The 16,304-nt window shown below is 44.7% G+C and overlaps 1 protein-coding gene across 1 annotated transcript in view; it reads right to left on the minus strand.

Annotated features, from left to right (window-relative positions):
* The window catches only part of RHEB (Ras homolog, mTORC1 binding), a 49,586-nt gene extending 38,999 nt beyond the window's left edge, over nucleotides 1–10,587 (minus strand). The window contains exon 1 of the mRNA XM_023640024.2: nucleotides 5,522–10,587. Within this exon, the coding sequence (XP_023495792.1) occupies nucleotides 5,522–5,573 (52 nt within the window). The 5' untranslated portion in view covers nucleotides 5,574–10,587. The remainder of the gene's footprint in view (nucleotides 1–5,521) is intronic.
* Between the last annotated feature and the right edge of the window lie 5,717 nt (nucleotides 10,588–16,304).

Here is a 16,304-nt window from a genome sequence, read left to right on the forward strand (position 1 = left end):
TGACATACATTTTCTTGGAAATGAGATTGTCACTTCAAGAAAAACTGGCAGGACCTTCCCAATGATCAAATTCAAACTCTGAAGAGGAAATTAACACTTCGGAAAACCTGCATTACTCATGGAGAGCTTAACAGCTTCCCAATATTTAAATTGTTGAAACTGGTGGTGATATTAAAAAATGTGATTTTAAAAAAGTATCTGTATATTGAAATATGTCAAAATGTGGAAGAATCTGTGTAAGAGTGAACTAATACGTATTTTCCAAATGACCGATGTATGAAGTTATAAAATGAGGCACGCGTAGAAGATCCATTCAAAGTGCAAAGCAAATCAATGGAGTTACATGTAACAGCAGACAAAATTCATCCATGATTTCAGACTGCACATCACAATAACCTCTAAGAAACAACCACCTATGGAGTTTTGGCGAGTATCAAAGAATATCCACAATTATCTGAAAAAGTTATTCAAATACTCCTCCCTTTCCCAACTATGTATCTGTGCAAGGCCAGATTTCCTTCATATTCGTACTTCATTAGAGTAACGTACTGCAACGGAATGAATTCAGAAGCAGATATCAGTATTCAGTTGTTTTTTAGACCAGACATTTAAAGATAGTTGCAAAACTGCAAAAGATCCTATGAAAACCCAGTTGCTTTTTTTTTTTTTTTTTTGCAGAAATTGATAAGCTAGTCCTAAAATTCACAAGGAAATGCAAGGGATGCAGAATAGCCAAAACAATCTTGAAAAGTTAGAGGACTCACACTTCCCTATTTTGAAACTTTCTACAAAGCTACAGTAATCAAGACACTGTGATACTGGCATAAAGACAGACAGAGAGATCAAAGGAAGCAAGTCCAGAAATAAACCCTTATATTTATAGTTACTTGGTTTTTGACAATTCACTGAGGAAAGAACAGTCTTTCAACAAAACATGCTGGGATAACTTGCTATCTACATGCAAAAGAACGAAGGTGTGGGGCTGGCCCAGTGGTGTAGTGGTTAAGTTCATACTCTCTGCTTTGGGGGCCTGGGGTTCACAGGTTTGGATCTCAGCCATGGACCTAGCACCGCCTGTCAAGCCATGCTGTGGCAGCGTCCCACATAAAATAGAGGAAGACTGGCACAGATGTTAGCTCAGTGACAATCTTCCTCAAGCAAACAGACGATTGGCAACAGAATTAGCTCAGAGCCAATCTTCCTCACACACAAAAAAAGAATGAAGTTGCACCCCTATCTCCCACCATATACAAAAAGTAACTCTGAATAGATCATAGATACAAATGTAAAAGTATAAAATGTTCAGAAGAAAATATAGTAGTAAATCTGCATGTCCTTGGATTACACAATGGTTTCCTAGGTATGACACTAAAAAACGCAAGCGACAAAAGAGAAAACAGATAAAATGGACTTTGTCAAAATTTAAAACTTTTTGTTTCAAAGGATACCATGAAGAAATGAAAAGACAACCCACAGAATGGAAGAAAGTACTTGCAAATCATGTAAGATAGCACTTCACACCCATAAAGATAGCTAAAATCAGACACAATAACAAATATTGGTGAGGATGTGGAGAAACTGAAGCCAATTTCAACTGTTGATAGGGATACAAAATGGTGCAGCTGCTTTGGAAAACAGATTGACAGTTCCTCAAAATGTTAAACATAAAGTTACCATATGACCCAGCAATTCCACTCCTAGGAATATACCCAAGAAAAATGAAAACATGTCTACACAAAAACTTGACCAAGAATGTTCATAACAGCTTTATCCATAAGTCAAAACGTAGAAACAACCCACATGTCCATCAATTGACAAATGTGTACATAAAATGTGGCATATTCAAATAACAAAATATTATTTGGTAACAAAAAGGAATGAATTACTGATACATGCTACAACATGGATGAATCTTGAAAATATTTATGTTAACTGAAAGATGCCAGTGACATAGGATCAAGTGTGTCTGATTCCATTTATATGAAATGTCCAGAATAGGGAAATCCATAGAAACAGAAAGCAGTTAAGTGGGTGCCAGGGCCTGAGGTGAGGGAAGGATGGGGAGTCCCAGCCAGTGGGTACAGAGTTCCTTTTTAGAGTGATGAAGGTAAGTATGGATAGATATAAGCCACAAAAACGTCAAAATAACATTTGGCACTAGAAAGTCATAATCACAAATGCGGGCTCTGATTATTCTCTTGTACAGAACAATAAATGACGCTGAAAAACAAGTTAATTTCAAGCTTCAACACAAGGTGACCATTACAGGACTACCCCCACCCACAAGTACACAACCTCAAAATGTTACTAAGCACCTGAACACAGTTTCACATACTAATAAATTTTATATATGGCAAACAATGTTTTACCTTTAAATTTTCAATGAAATGCCTCAGAAAGGGACAGGATAATTTAAAAATAGACACTAAATCAGAATACAACGAGACTGTATTGTATTGGGAACAAATTTAATGACATCTTTACCTATTAAGTATCCAAGTCAAAGGATGCATCTTCCTTACTACCTAAAACATTCTCACAAGGTACTAAGTTGAGTTACTTCTGCTGGACGGCCTTTTACCAAGCCACAGAGCGGCTTCATTTTCTCGCTTACGATCTTTCACATCCCTGTGATCCTGTCCCTCCTGTTAACCTCAGAGACTTACACACAACAAATAACCTTTTGATTATGGTCTAATGGTAAACTAGATTATCAAAGCTCTCTGTAGAGGATTCCAGTAAGAGACGTGCCAGATTTTATTTGAACATAGTTAGCTGGCACCACAATTTTAACTTGGTTAAGTTTAGTTACCTTTGTACTAGAAACAACGGATGGAAGGGAGCTGGTACAGTGGCCATCACTGAAACAATGAATACCAGGCACTCCCTGAAAGCCAGCCTGCCCTACAGGTGACGTGTCCTTAAAAGCTTAACATTGTAAATAAGAGGAAAGTACTTCAGGAGAAAAGCTGTATAAATTACCTGAGAATTACATTTTCCTCACTGGTAGTTTTATCAATGTTTTAAAAAAATACAAAACTTGAAAGCCAAGCAGTAAAACAATCATAGCATTTAATAGTTTTATCTGAAGGCAAACTTTTACAATAAAGTTTGTGATTTGACAGTGTCACTGACAAGTACTCTCCTAGTCAAACTGGCAGAAGATATTTAATCCAGAGAACATTCTAAGAAAGGTGTGGTTTCTAGCTGAGCCTAACATGCCACAACAGCTTAGCATCACAGCTTAACACAACCCAGAAACGCATACGCTCAAATTTCTCTAGTACAGCACCATGTGCAAGCAAACGTGTCAGTAAACTCCTAGAAGTCTCAATCCCGAATAATACTCTGAAGGGTGGCTAATACACGCAATCAGGAAATTACTCGCTTTTTTGATGCTGGCAAAACAAAAGACTCCACAAATTAAAAAGTGTCTGGTTCATAACAAAGATAGACAACTTTAAAATCAAATGCAAATATTGAGAGTAATGCAACTGCTCCAAAATACCTTTTACTTTAATCATCCCTACACTTGAACACATATATGGAGAAAATGGAAGCTACAGTAATATGACATACGGAGGGTATAGCAAATAGGGACTAGAACTTACTCTGTATTCCACTGGAGGCTAATTTAGCACAGTATTTTAACAGGAGTTTAAAGTTTAAACGTTTGTGAAGACAAGGTTAAAAGTGACCTGTCACATCAGGGCTTTAGGAGAAGGATGATTAGAAGAAAAATAAAACAGAATAGATTTCAACTGGACATAAGGACCTTCTTTAGCAAAACAGTGATAAAACACTAGATTTGCTTACTGAAAACTAGAATCACTATCTCAAGAATTTCAAGGGGTAAATAAACGAGGATCTGTGGGACATTCTTTTGAGTTGAAATCGGGTCACCGAGGTACATGTCACCTGTAACTGGATTATTCAGAGACTATCTTCAATTAGTGGGCACTCTGTATCTGACAGAGCTCACTCGAGAGCACGACACGTCATAGTCCCACGGTTCAAAATGCAAAGGAGGAACTAAAGAACCGAGAAGCAAGGGCTTGGTGATTCAGGCTGCCAATAAAGGCTGGATGCCGGGTTCCATACGGGCATCTGGGGAGTGGACTGTTAGTGACTTTAAAAGCCTCAATCTGATGCATGGTTACTTTATGGCTGCAGTTGCTCAGGCTGTCACCTGTCCTTCCCCAACATGTACCTACGATCTGGCACTGTACCATACAAGAGTTACCCCTATGACTCTCGGCACCATCTCTGCACAAGCGTCTCTCAGTCTGATTTGCTCCCCATTCTTAGGATTTCCACCCCCACACCCCCGCCTGAGCACTTTGACAGAGATGATAAAAGGATGAGTAAGCATGCTGCCGCTGATCTTGGTCAAAGAGCACAGAGACCCTGGCACACGCGGCGGAAAACCGGGGTGAGGAAGCAGCACAGAAAGCGAGGGGGAGTTCACCGGCTGCGCGGCACGCAGCTCCGAGCTTTCCTCCGGCAAGTGCTGTTCCCTCCTCCCGCGACCACCACGGACTCCGAGCCCTCGCGCTCGCCTCCTCCCCGCGCTCGGGTGGCCAAGCGCACATGTTCCTTAGACAGTTACTTCTTACAGACACCAGGGAAACAGAAGCGTAATTCCCCCGGGCTTCCAGGTGTCAGAGGCGACAAAGCCTCACCCGGAAGCTGGTTAAGTTCAACGGGTCAGCTTTCCCACTCGTTTTCTGGGATCCTGTCCACCCCACCCCACCCCAGACCGCCCCAGCCGAGCAAAACGGCGACTGCCGGGAACGGTTTCAAATATATGTCAACCTTTGGGGGAGGGAAAAAAAAAAACACACAACTTTTGAATTACTCCAACAGCCTGGTTACAAGTACCTGACCTTATTTTTTTCCCGAAGAAAAATAGGACACCGAGATATGAGAAATTCCTTTCTCTCTGCCTTCCTATTTCGGCCGCTGGCAGCATCCAGCGGCTTCCGAAGAGGGCTCTTTGGGGTTTCTTCGGTGGGAAACTTGCCCTCAGCAGCCAAACGTCCTGTAGGTCCCTGGTTTTCTCTAAAATGCTGAACTTTGCCACGGAGAGAGAACAGCCAAGGCGCTGTTCCCTTTGTTAAAACCCCACGGACTTGACTGAATCTGCGGCGGAAAGGCTGCTGGCAAAGACCACGCCAGCCAGCCGCGAAGAGGCGCAGAGACAGGTGCGGTTCCCTCCGCGGCGCCCGCAGAGCGCAGCGCCTCCACTGCCGCCCAGCCCGGCCGGACCCGGGGCTCCCCGCGCGCCCGCGGCCTCCCGGCCCGGCCTCCCCGCTCCCCGGCCGCCCTGCCCGCCGAACGCGGGCCCGGCCGCGCCGCCGCCTCCGCTCAAAATGGAGGTGGCGGCGGCGGGCGGCCGGTTACGAAACGCGCGGCCGCCACATGGCCGCGCCGGCCCCAAACTTGGCCGGGCCCGCGGCGTCCCGGCGCCCAGGAGAGGCCGGGCCCGGCACGAGGAGGCCGCGCGGCGCCTGCCACTCACCCACAGACCGGTAGCCCAGGATCGCGATCTTCCGGGACTTGGACTGCGGCATCTTGGCGGCCTCCTCAGCCCCGGGCCAACCACATCAACCGCGGCGGCGGCGGCGGCTCCTGTGCTGCGATCGGCGGCTGCCGCGCCGGGGCAGAGCGGCATCCAGGGGCGGGGCGGGCGGGCGCGGCTGCCTGGGCTCTTCGCTCGCGCGCCCAACCGCCCGGAACCGCCGTGCGGCCCCGCCCCCAAACACGCCCACGTGACCGCCCGCCGCCACCGAAGACCGGCGGACCGCGTCAGCACCGCCCCCCCAGCCGCGACTGCCGCCCCCACCTCCGAAACGCACGGAGGCGCGACGGGCGGCGTTTTACTTCAAAGGAAAAAAGAGGGGACGCCGAGATGCCCCAGGAAAAGTCACGACTGAAACTCGCTGCGTCATGACCCACCCACCGTCTTCCGCCGCTTTTTAATTACGCCAATCCTCCCCGAGCGCTGATTGGACAGCTCCCGCCCGCCCGCGCGATGACGCGACGGAAACTCCGTCTCTCATTGGGGGCGGTGAGGAGGCGGAGCCGGGGGCGGGGCTGCTCGCCCGGGAGCTAAAAATAAAATGCGGCTGCGACCGCGCGGTTGGGCGCCAGTGAGGTTTGAAGGCTTGGAAAGTCTCAGGGTTCGGGGGCGGGCGGATGGGCGGGGCGGAGAGAGGCTGGCTCCCCAGTGATTGGTTATAGCAGTGATTGTGAGGGGCGGGGCGAGCTGTGGAAGGCGCGGTGATTGGCGGAACGCTGAGCGGTTGGTAGTCTGGCGCCCGCTGAGCCCTTAAAAGGCGCGAGGCGCGTGGCTGTTGCCGGCTGGGCTGTGGGTTGGCTGGTTCTTTTTTAGTTTATTTATTTATTTTTAAACCCCTTTGCTATATTGGCGTTGGGGAGTCTGGGTTTGAGGATGTAGGTGGTAACTAAGCGTCATCCATGAGTATCAGACAGTGGGAAGAATGGAATATGCATTAATTTAAAATGTTACACATTTCATTAAAAAATGTGCTCCTTCCCAGTTCTCGTCTCAACTCTGCAGCTTGGGGACCCAGCACACCCCACAGGAAATAGGGCAAGTCAACACGTCTTTAGTGTCAGCAGTTGCGTGGCTAATTCGGTAGACAAGCACCAGTCGTCGTGGGCTGGAACACTCCGAACCGTCCTTGGGGCAGGGGTATTTAAGTCTGCTGGGCTCGCCCTCGGATGTGGGCCGACCTCTCCAGGAAGGGGACAAGGGTGCATTTCCCACAAAAGGCGCACTGACAACCCTTTTTCCCAGTGGTGCTGGGGGAGAGATATTGCGGCGGCACCCATGTTAGAGTGCAGCAAGGGACGGCAGCCCGGGAGGCCCCGGTTGTGCAAAAGGAAGGTAAAAGCCCAGGCCTGAGCAATGAGGACGTGACTGGGAGATTTCCAGCCAGGGAGACTTTTCCATCGTGGTGGATATCCTTACCCTTGGTGGTTGCTAAAGAAGCAGATACCTCGCTACCCCTATGAGCGTCCTCTGTTGTCCTCAGGCGGTTTGACAGTCACCTGCGTGGTTGATTGGGACAGCTGCACGGCCCTTCGCCTTTCCCAATGAGCACAGAGAAGGAGCCCCTGGGAAGCTGAGGGGCAGGGTTGGGTTCCTGGGTGTGAAGATGCGGAGGTGACTGTCCCATGAATATGCCTTGTTGAGTTAGAACAGTGGCGCTAAGGCAGAATCATGCCACCATGAGGCTGAAGTACACCTAGAAGAGGGTGATGCGTGCGCGTTCATATCCCGGGGGTCTACAGATTGAAGCGCCAGACGATCAGCTGGAAGTGAGAAATATCTGTGAAGCTCTGTGTTTTATCTTAATGGATTTTTGCATTCTACTCTATAATTAGTTGAAGTATTTTAAAACTTCAGGTCTTAAAATGGACCCTCAAGAAAAATGTATCATTTTTGTCCTGTGGATCTGGATGCCGCCTACCACAGTATTTTGAACTGATGGCACTCGACTCCCTGGTGGATTGTGAAATCAGCTTAGTGAGTGTTACGTTTTTTTTTTTTTTAATAGAAGAACAGAATAGAAAATAGTACCCTGTGCATAGTAAGGAGAAGTATGGTTTCATGACACTTTTGTTGGGTGTATAGTCTATACCTATAGATGTGCTATGTATGTATTGTGTACTTGTTACCGCCTACAAACATAGGTTCCCTACCTGCCACACAAGATGGGCCAGATATCAGGAACACCAGGCTTATGGCAAGGAAAGCGTTTTTATTTTGGATGATATCAGTGGGAAGATAAGAGCGAGCCCTCAAACTCATCTCGTTTTGTCTTGTCTCCCTGAAAGAGGGGAGGCGTGGGGTTTTAAAGGTTGCAAGGAATGTTTCTCTTTGTAGGGATGGGTTGGGAGGGAGCTGCTGTGGCCTTGGGTGCTTCCGCACCAGCCTGTGTGTGGCCTTGGGAGGCTGCTTACAGGGAGGATAAGGGAATTTGCAGGTGGGCAACGTTGGCTGTTTGTCTCCATGGTGGATAGTGGATTCTGGAGCCAGGAAGCCAGGGAGTAAGCAGGGAATGAGTGCTTTGGTTTTAACTCATATATGCTGGGTTTAATGTAGGGGAACTGATATCAGGGCTGGCATCATACTGAGTTCCATTGTAAAATGTATTTATTAATGTGGGTTGCCTCAAAAAGCTTGAAACCAGGGGCCGCCCGGTGGTGCAGCAGTTAAGTGCACACATTCTGCTTCCGGGGCCCGGGGTTCGCCAGTTTGGATCCCGGGTGCGGACATGGCACTGCTTGGCAAGCCATGCTGTGGTAGGCGTCCCACATATAAAGTAGAGGAAGATGGGCATGGATGTTAGCTCAGGGCCAGTCTTCCTTCTCAAAAAGAGGAGGATTGGCAGTGGTTAGCTCAGGGCTAATCTTCCTCAAAAAAAAAAAGTTTGAAAGCACTGCCTTAACCTGGGAATATTAGGAATCCAGATTAAGGAGCACAGTTGTAAACGACAAATTCATTCAAGAAATGTTCCAATTGTCTTAAAACCCTTTAAGCTCAGACACAGGGGTTTTGAAGATTCCTTTATTCCAGAATGGGGAGAATTTGTTTGGCTTAAGAAATGACTCCGATTACCTAAAATACTTGGGATTAAGGCTGTGAATTCACACAGAAACGACTGCAATCGATACGGGAACGTGGTTGGGAGAAACTGGCTCGCTTCTGAATTCAAGTAAGTCCACTGATTGGGTTCAGTTCTTACCCTTTTAAGCAGCTGGAGCTTCTGCCACCAGTCAGTTTCTCTCTGCAGGTTCTGCTTGTTCAGGACTGCTCTGTCTTGTGGCTCCTGCATGCTCCCTTCTCTTGGTGGGTCCTTCCACTATGTTCTGTTTCCTTGGGAACTAAGAATTCCGTCTCTTCTGTTTAAATTCCAGAGACAAAACGTGATTGGTTCAGGTAATTACCGTCATCCCTGAGTGAGGAGCTCATGCTGAACCTGTAGATTGGCCAGTAAGCCTCGAATGGCCTGACCCTTCTGTGTTGCTAGGTGTGGCAGTTAATGGCAGTTACTTGCAGCTTGAACTGTTCGCTATTGCGGGATTATTGTTAACTTTCTGAGAGCATTTCCAAGTCCAATGACATCTGATTTCTAGTCCTAACATTTTTTTAATTCCTGAAGGTAATATACAAAATTTCTTTTTTTTTATACCATTGCATTAGACTAAAAGAGAAGCATGAAAGCCACTGCTATGCTTGTTTTTACTAAAAGGACATTTGTGAAATTCTTTTCCCTTCTTACATGTGAAATGGTAACCCTAAATGAAAGTAGCCATGAAGGTGTGTAGTTGTTGTTGTAGTTGTTTTGCTTATTAAATATTTGGTGAAGGAAGACTGGAAAAGAACTGGATTCATCTTAATCTTGGCATAAGCCGAATTAGACTCAGCTGTTCTCTCTCACATAGGGTATTATACAAAACCAAACAATGCAGATTTGGGGAAACATGTCAAGGTCATTTCATTGGCTGGTCTGTGGATGGCAGAGCAGCTTCCTTGACAGGGCCTTGATAGGCCTGAACTCAGCATCCTAGCAGGAGGCCATCCTGGGGAAGGCAAGTCCCCAGCTTACACTGGGGTGATAAAAGATCCTCTTCTCTCTGAAGCCAGGGACCCGCCCGGCCCAAACCCTGAGACAGAGAGTTGCATGGAGTGCTCCCAGAAGAGGGAAGTGCAGTAAGCCAGCCCGGAGTCCACGGAGGTAGGCCACACGTCAGGGGGATGTTGGCTCAGCAAAGAGCTCTGAGGCTATGTCTAGGCCTACGCAGTGGTTGTAAATTGTTCTTAACTGTTAAGGGTTGAATATGTCCCCCAAATAGATATGTTGAAGTCCTAACCCTCTCAGAAATCTTAGTTGCAAGTAAGGCTGTTGCAGATATAATTAGTTAAGGTCATACTGGAGTAAGGTGGGCCCTTAATCCAGTATGACTGGTGTCCTCGTAAGAAGAGAAGAGACACAGATGCACGCACACAGAGGGAAGACAACCATGTGAAGATAGAGGCAGAGATTGGAGTGATGCTGCCACAAGCCAAGGAGCCCCTGGGGCTCCCAGAAGCTGAATTAGGCAAGGAAGGATCCTCCCCTAGAGACTTCAGAGGGAGCATGGCCCTGCTGACACCTTAATTTTGGACTTCTATGTTGTTTTAAGCCATCTACTGTGTGGCACTTTGTTATAGCAGTCCTAAAAAACTAATCCATCAGCTATCCTCAAATCGTCAACAGAGTTTCATTAAAAGTTTGAATCTAGGGGGCCGGCCCCGTGGCCAAGTGGTTAAGTTTGCGCACTCCGCTTCGGCGGCCCAGGGTTTCACCAGTTTGGATCCTGGGTGAGGACATGGCACTGCTCATGAGGCCATGCTGAGGCGGTGTCCCACACAGCACACCCAGAAGGTCCCACAACTAGAATACATAACTATGTCCTGGGGGTCTTTGGGGAGAAGAAGAAGAAGGAAAAAAGATTGGTAACGGGTGGTAGCTCAGGTGCCAATCTTTGAAAAACAAAAAATTAAATTACAAAAAAAAAGTTTGAATCTAGTTTCTGCTGGGCTATGGATGAAATTGGCCTTCTCCCCAATTCTCCAAGACAGAGTACCCCTAGTAGGAGCTTTCCCCAGCAGAGGGCTGCAGTGCCCAGCAAAGAAAGTCTCCTGAGGGTCCTTGGTAGTCGCCTGGCAAGAGGGCTAGAGCAGAACACCCGTTCCTACCTTCTCCCGAGCCTGTGCACAGTGCCTGGGAGGTGCTCAGGGAGAGCCAGCAGGCCATTTCCTTGCAATAAAACAGGTGATGGCTTCTGCCAGTAAGGCTTGCATTACATGTGCTCTTCAAATGGGCCTTAGATGTGCAATTTAGGCACGGTGTTCATAAACCAAGGGAAGTTCTAATTACCCTTAGAGGGACAATTCCCTATTGGTTCCTCCTCCTGTGTGAAGAGTTCTCAGCGTCGGATTTTATCCAGCATGTTGGCATCCAGGGAGTGTCTTCCATTGGTGTGCAGGAAAGAAAATAGAACTTCTGTTTTATCATTTTTATTTTAAAAATAAAATAATTGAGCTTTGCAAGTATGTAATACATGGATTGACCATGGCACCCTCATGGCCTGTGTGACAGATGGTGGTATGTCCTGACTGGTACAAGAGGTGTCCTGGTGGGACTTCCTCAACAGGGAGGAGTTGGCTGTGTTGCCCTCAATGGTTAGCATTCAGATATTATAATATGTTGCTTTTCACATGAGTTGTTCTGAGGAATTACAGAATATATTATTCAAGTCCTGCTAAACTAAATTAAATCGCACAAAATGGTTGCGAGTGTCAAAAGATTTCCATCAAAGAAACCATGAATTAACAATGAGAATAAAACACAGTATACGCTAAGACAAATGGCGGAGTCTCTGCCTCTTCCTTGTATGAGTTCTCTCCCAGCCACATTAAAGGGAAACATGGTAATCTAATCATACCTGACAAGAAAATGACCAGAAAGTTTTACAAAAAAGCAAAAATTGCCAAGAGGAGCATTTAAAATACGGATTCACATCCACTCTCATTAATGATGACTAAGTATAATTACCCCTTGAGATCAGCTGATGACATGGGCAACATCCCTTAACAAATAGTGAGATGTTTAAAAACTAAGCATCCCAAATACGAAGGCAGACTTTCAAATTTTTCTGCAACATTTTTTGGTTTGGAAAATTTCAAGCATGTATAAAAGTAGAGAGATTAGAACAATGAGCCCCAGGCCCATCACCTGCTTCAGTATATTTCTCAAGACAGGGACAATCCTGTTTCGTCTGTGAACTACCCACTTCCCCACCCACCCATGGATTATTTTGAAGCAAATCCTGGACATCATACCATTTCATACGTAAGTATTTCAATATTTTCTCGGAAAGATGACTTTTCAAAAATATAACATGCCATTTTTACACTGAAAACAAACACAACCCATTGAGGAATCCTTAGTACCACCAAATATCTGGACAATTCAAATATCTCTTAATGCTTCCTAATTTTCCTTAACAATTTGTTTTTTCAAATCTGAATCCAAATAAAATCCATATAATGCAGTTGGTTGCTATTATGTCTTGTCTTTTTTAAAAATAAAGTTTATTTTTTAGAACAGTTTTAGATGTACAGAAAAATGGTGGAGATAGCGTAGAGAGTTCCCATGTGCCCTGCGCCCAGTTGCCCTCATTGTAACATCTACATTAGTGCGGTACGTTTGTTAGAATTAATTAACCAACACTGATGCATTATTGTTAACTAAAGTCCATGCGTTATTCAGATTTCCTCAGTTTTCCCCTAATGTCCTTTTTGCATTTCAGGACCCATCCACGATCCCACGTTACATTTAGTTGCCATGTCTCCTTGGTGAGACCTTTTCTTAGATATTTCTCGTTTTTGGTGACCTTGACAGTTTTGAGGAGTGCTGGTCAGGTGTTTGGTAGACTGTTCCTCAACTGGGATTTGTCTGATGTTTTTCTCAGGATTAGACTGGGATTATGGGTTTTGTGGAGGAAGAACACAGAGGTAAAGCGCCATTCTCATCACGTCACATAAGGGTGCACACTGTCAACATGACATCACTGTTGATGTTGACCTTGACCACCTGGCTGAGGGCGTGTTTGTCAGGCTTCTCCACTGGAAAGTGACTCTTTTTCTCTCCTTTCCACCCTGTCCTCTTTGGAAGGAAGTCCCTGTGTGCAGCCCTCACAGACTGGGAGTCAGGCTGGATTCTGGTTTCCTTTAGCCTGAAGAATTTCCTTTCTTGTAGTCTCCTGGCAACAAATTCAGCTTTATTTATCTGAAAGTCGCCTTTATTTCATTTCCTTAACTTTGTATTTTGAAATAATTATAGATTAAGGGGCAGTTTCAAAAGCAGCACAGAGAGGGCTTGTGTACCATTCTCCAGAGGATAACATCTTACGTAAATATACTGCAATATCAAAACCGAGAAGTTGACATTCGTACAATCCACAGAACTCATTGACATTTCACCAGTTTTACATGCACTTGTTTGTGTGTGTGTGTGTGTGTGTGTAGTTCTATTCAATTTTATTGCATGTGTAGATTTGTGTAACCAAAACCACAATCAAAATACAGAGCTATCCCATCACCACAAAGATATTCCTCATACTATCCTTTTATTTCTATTTTTTGTGCTGGATAGAGAATTTTAGGTAGACAGCGGGGTGTGTGTGTGTGTGTGTGTGTGTGTGTTAATTCTTTAAAGATGTTCCATTTCCTTTTGGCCGCTATTTTTTTCTGATGAGAAATCAGCTATTATCTTGCGATTTCCTTTATGTAATGTGTTTTCTCCCCATCTGTATGCTTTTAAGATTTTCTCTTTATTTTGGGTGTTCAGAGTTTGACTATGTGTTCATGTGTAGTTTTCTTTGCTTTTATGCAGTTTAAAGTTTACTGAGCTTTGGGGCTGGCCTGGTGGTGCAGTGGTTAAGTGCCCACGTTCTGCTTCGGTTGCCTGGGGTTCGCCGGTTCGGATCCTGGGTGCTGACATGGCACCGCTTGGCACACCATGCTGTGGTAGGCGTCCCACGTATAAAGTAGAGGAAGATGGGCACAATGTTAGCTCAGGGCCAGTCTTCCTCAGCAAAAACAGGAGGATTGGCAGTGGTTAGCTCAGGACTAATCTTCCTCAAAAAAAAAAAAGTTTACTGAGCTTCTTAGATTTGTGAGTTACTGTTTTTGATCCAATTTGGAGAACTTCCCAGCCAATATTTCTTCATGTATTTTTTCTGCCCCATGCTCTCTTTCCTCTCATTCTGGAACTCCAATTTCACACGTTTTAGGCAGTTTGATAGCTTTCTCCCAGTCTCTGAACCTCTGCTTATTCTTTTCCTTATTTTTCCCCTTTCTAGTTTAGTGGGGTTTTAAAAAATTTGGATAACATTTTTCAGTTCTAGAATTTCCATCTGGTTCTCCTTTATCGTTTCTGTCTCCTGAAATTCTCCCATCTCTACCCCTCATGCTCATATTTTCTGTAGGTTTTTAAATATACTTATCATAGTTATTTAAAAGTCTTTGCTAATTGTAGCGTCTGGGTGATTTACAGGTCTGCTTTTATTGAATGACTTTTCTCTTGATTACAGGGCATAGTCTTTGTTTTTTTCACTTCTAGTAATTTATAGTGGACATTATGGATGATATATTGTAAAAATTCTGGATTCTGTATGTTCTTCTGAAAACTGCTGAGCTTTGTTTTGAGTTAATATTTGTTTGTGCTGAAAGGTCTGGATCGAAGTTCTCTTTTTTTCGCACATGAATATCCACCATTTGTTGAAAAGACTCTCCTTTCTCCACCACATCGCCTTTGCATCGTTGTCAAAATTCAGTTGCTCATGTATGTGTGGGTCTGTTTCTGGACACTCTTCTGTTCTGTTGGTGTGTTTGTCTGTTCTTATGTCAACTCTATACAGTCTTGACTTCTGTGGCTTTATAATAAATCTTGAAATCAGGTGGTTTTATCTCTCCAACTTTGTTCTTCTTTCCCAAAGTGGTTGTGGCTAATCTAAGTCCTTTGCATTTTCATATGAATTTTAGAATCCATTTGTCACTATCTACAAAAATGCCCGCTGGGATTTTTTTTTTTCCCAAGGAAGATTAGCCCTGGGCTAACATCTGCCAAAGCTCCTCTTTTTTCTGAGGAAGACTGGCCCTGAGCTAACATCCGTGCCCATCTTCCTCTACTTTATATGTGGGATGCCTACCACAGCGTGGCTTTGCCAAGCGGTGTCATGTCCACACCTGGGATCCAAACTGGTGAACCCTGGACCACTGAAGCAGAACGTGTGCACTTAACCACTGCGCCACAGGGCCGGCAGCCCCCTGCTGGGATTTTTGATGGACGTCGTTTTGAATCTATAAAGCAATTTTAGGAGGAATTATATTTTAGCAATGTTGAGTCTTCTGACCCATGAGCAAGGCATATTACTCCATTTATTCAAGTCTTCATTAATTTCTCAGCAATATTTTAGTACTTTTCAGTGTACAGGCTATGCATATCTTTTATCAGTTTACTCTAAGTATTTTATATTTTGATGCTATTATACATGGGATTAAAAATTTTTCAATTTTTGTTTGCTTGTTGCTAGTATATAGAAATACAATTGATTTTTGATTATTGATCTCCTATCCTAAAACTTTGCTAAATTCTCTTATTAGTTTTAGTAGATTTTTTATAGAGTCCATTGGTTTTTCTACATAGATATTCATGTAGTTTTTACTTCTTACTTTTCATTTTGGATGCTTTTCATATTATTTTCTTGCCTTATTGCACTATGATGCTGCATAGAAGTGGTGAGAACAGACATCCTTGTCTTGTCCTTGATCTTCGGCGGTTAAGCAGTCCAAATTTCACCATTAAGTGTGGTGTTTATTTGACTGATGACAAGATACAGTTGGTTCAGACTCTGAGATTTTTGCAAGGGATATGTGTATCTTAAATCATTCGGAAAAGAGAAACATTGACCAGTATGCCAGTTTCATTCTAGAAATGGCCTATCACCAAGGCAAGGACTTCAGTTTCAAATGAGTACCCCTAGGTTTGAATTCCTGCTCTGCTTCCTAAAATCTGCACAGCCTTGGACAAGCTACCCCACCTTCCTGTGTCTCACAAGCCCACCAAGTGGGCCAGGTGAGCTGGCACGGCGGGTACTCAGCCTATGTCCCCCACGCCTGCTGCGAGGGCCGAGGGCCGGCTGAGCTAACACAGCGCGGAGCCTCAGCCCGTTGTCGCGTCCGCTTGCCTCCCCTCTTTTCTCTTCTGGGCTTGGATTAAATGCTCGATTCTGTCCACACTGTAGGACACTGAATATGAAGTTTCCTCTTAACCTTGTTTTCGAATTATTCTGTGATATTTACTTTTCCCTGAATTCTTTCATAATAGTAGTTCATTTCCTGTTACTTGTTCTTTAATGTGGTTTTTGTTAAAGATTTTATTTCCAAGGAAAGGGCAACTTTCCTTTGATTTTGATGGAAGAAAGATTAGCTACATAAATCTTTTGAAATTAAAGCAAGTCAACCAAAACAGAAACATCAAAGGAGTATCAATGCTTCTCTGAACTAAAAGGGTTCCCAGCCCAGAACCTCTAAAGTGGGGAGGGCTCTTACTGCTTGACCTCGAAGGAGGTAGCCCAGAAGAAAAGAAAACCAACTGCAGTAGTTGAGAGGCGAGGGCAGAGCAGCCAGCTGGGGAGGAACCAGTGAGGAGTGTTCGAGG

Source organism: Equus caballus, chromosome 4 (assembly GCF_041296265.1).
Source record: "Equus caballus isolate H_3958 breed thoroughbred chromosome 4, TB-T2T, whole genome shotgun sequence".
In the NCBI taxonomy this organism is placed as follows: domain Eukaryota; kingdom Metazoa; phylum Chordata; class Mammalia; order Perissodactyla; family Equidae; genus Equus; species Equus caballus.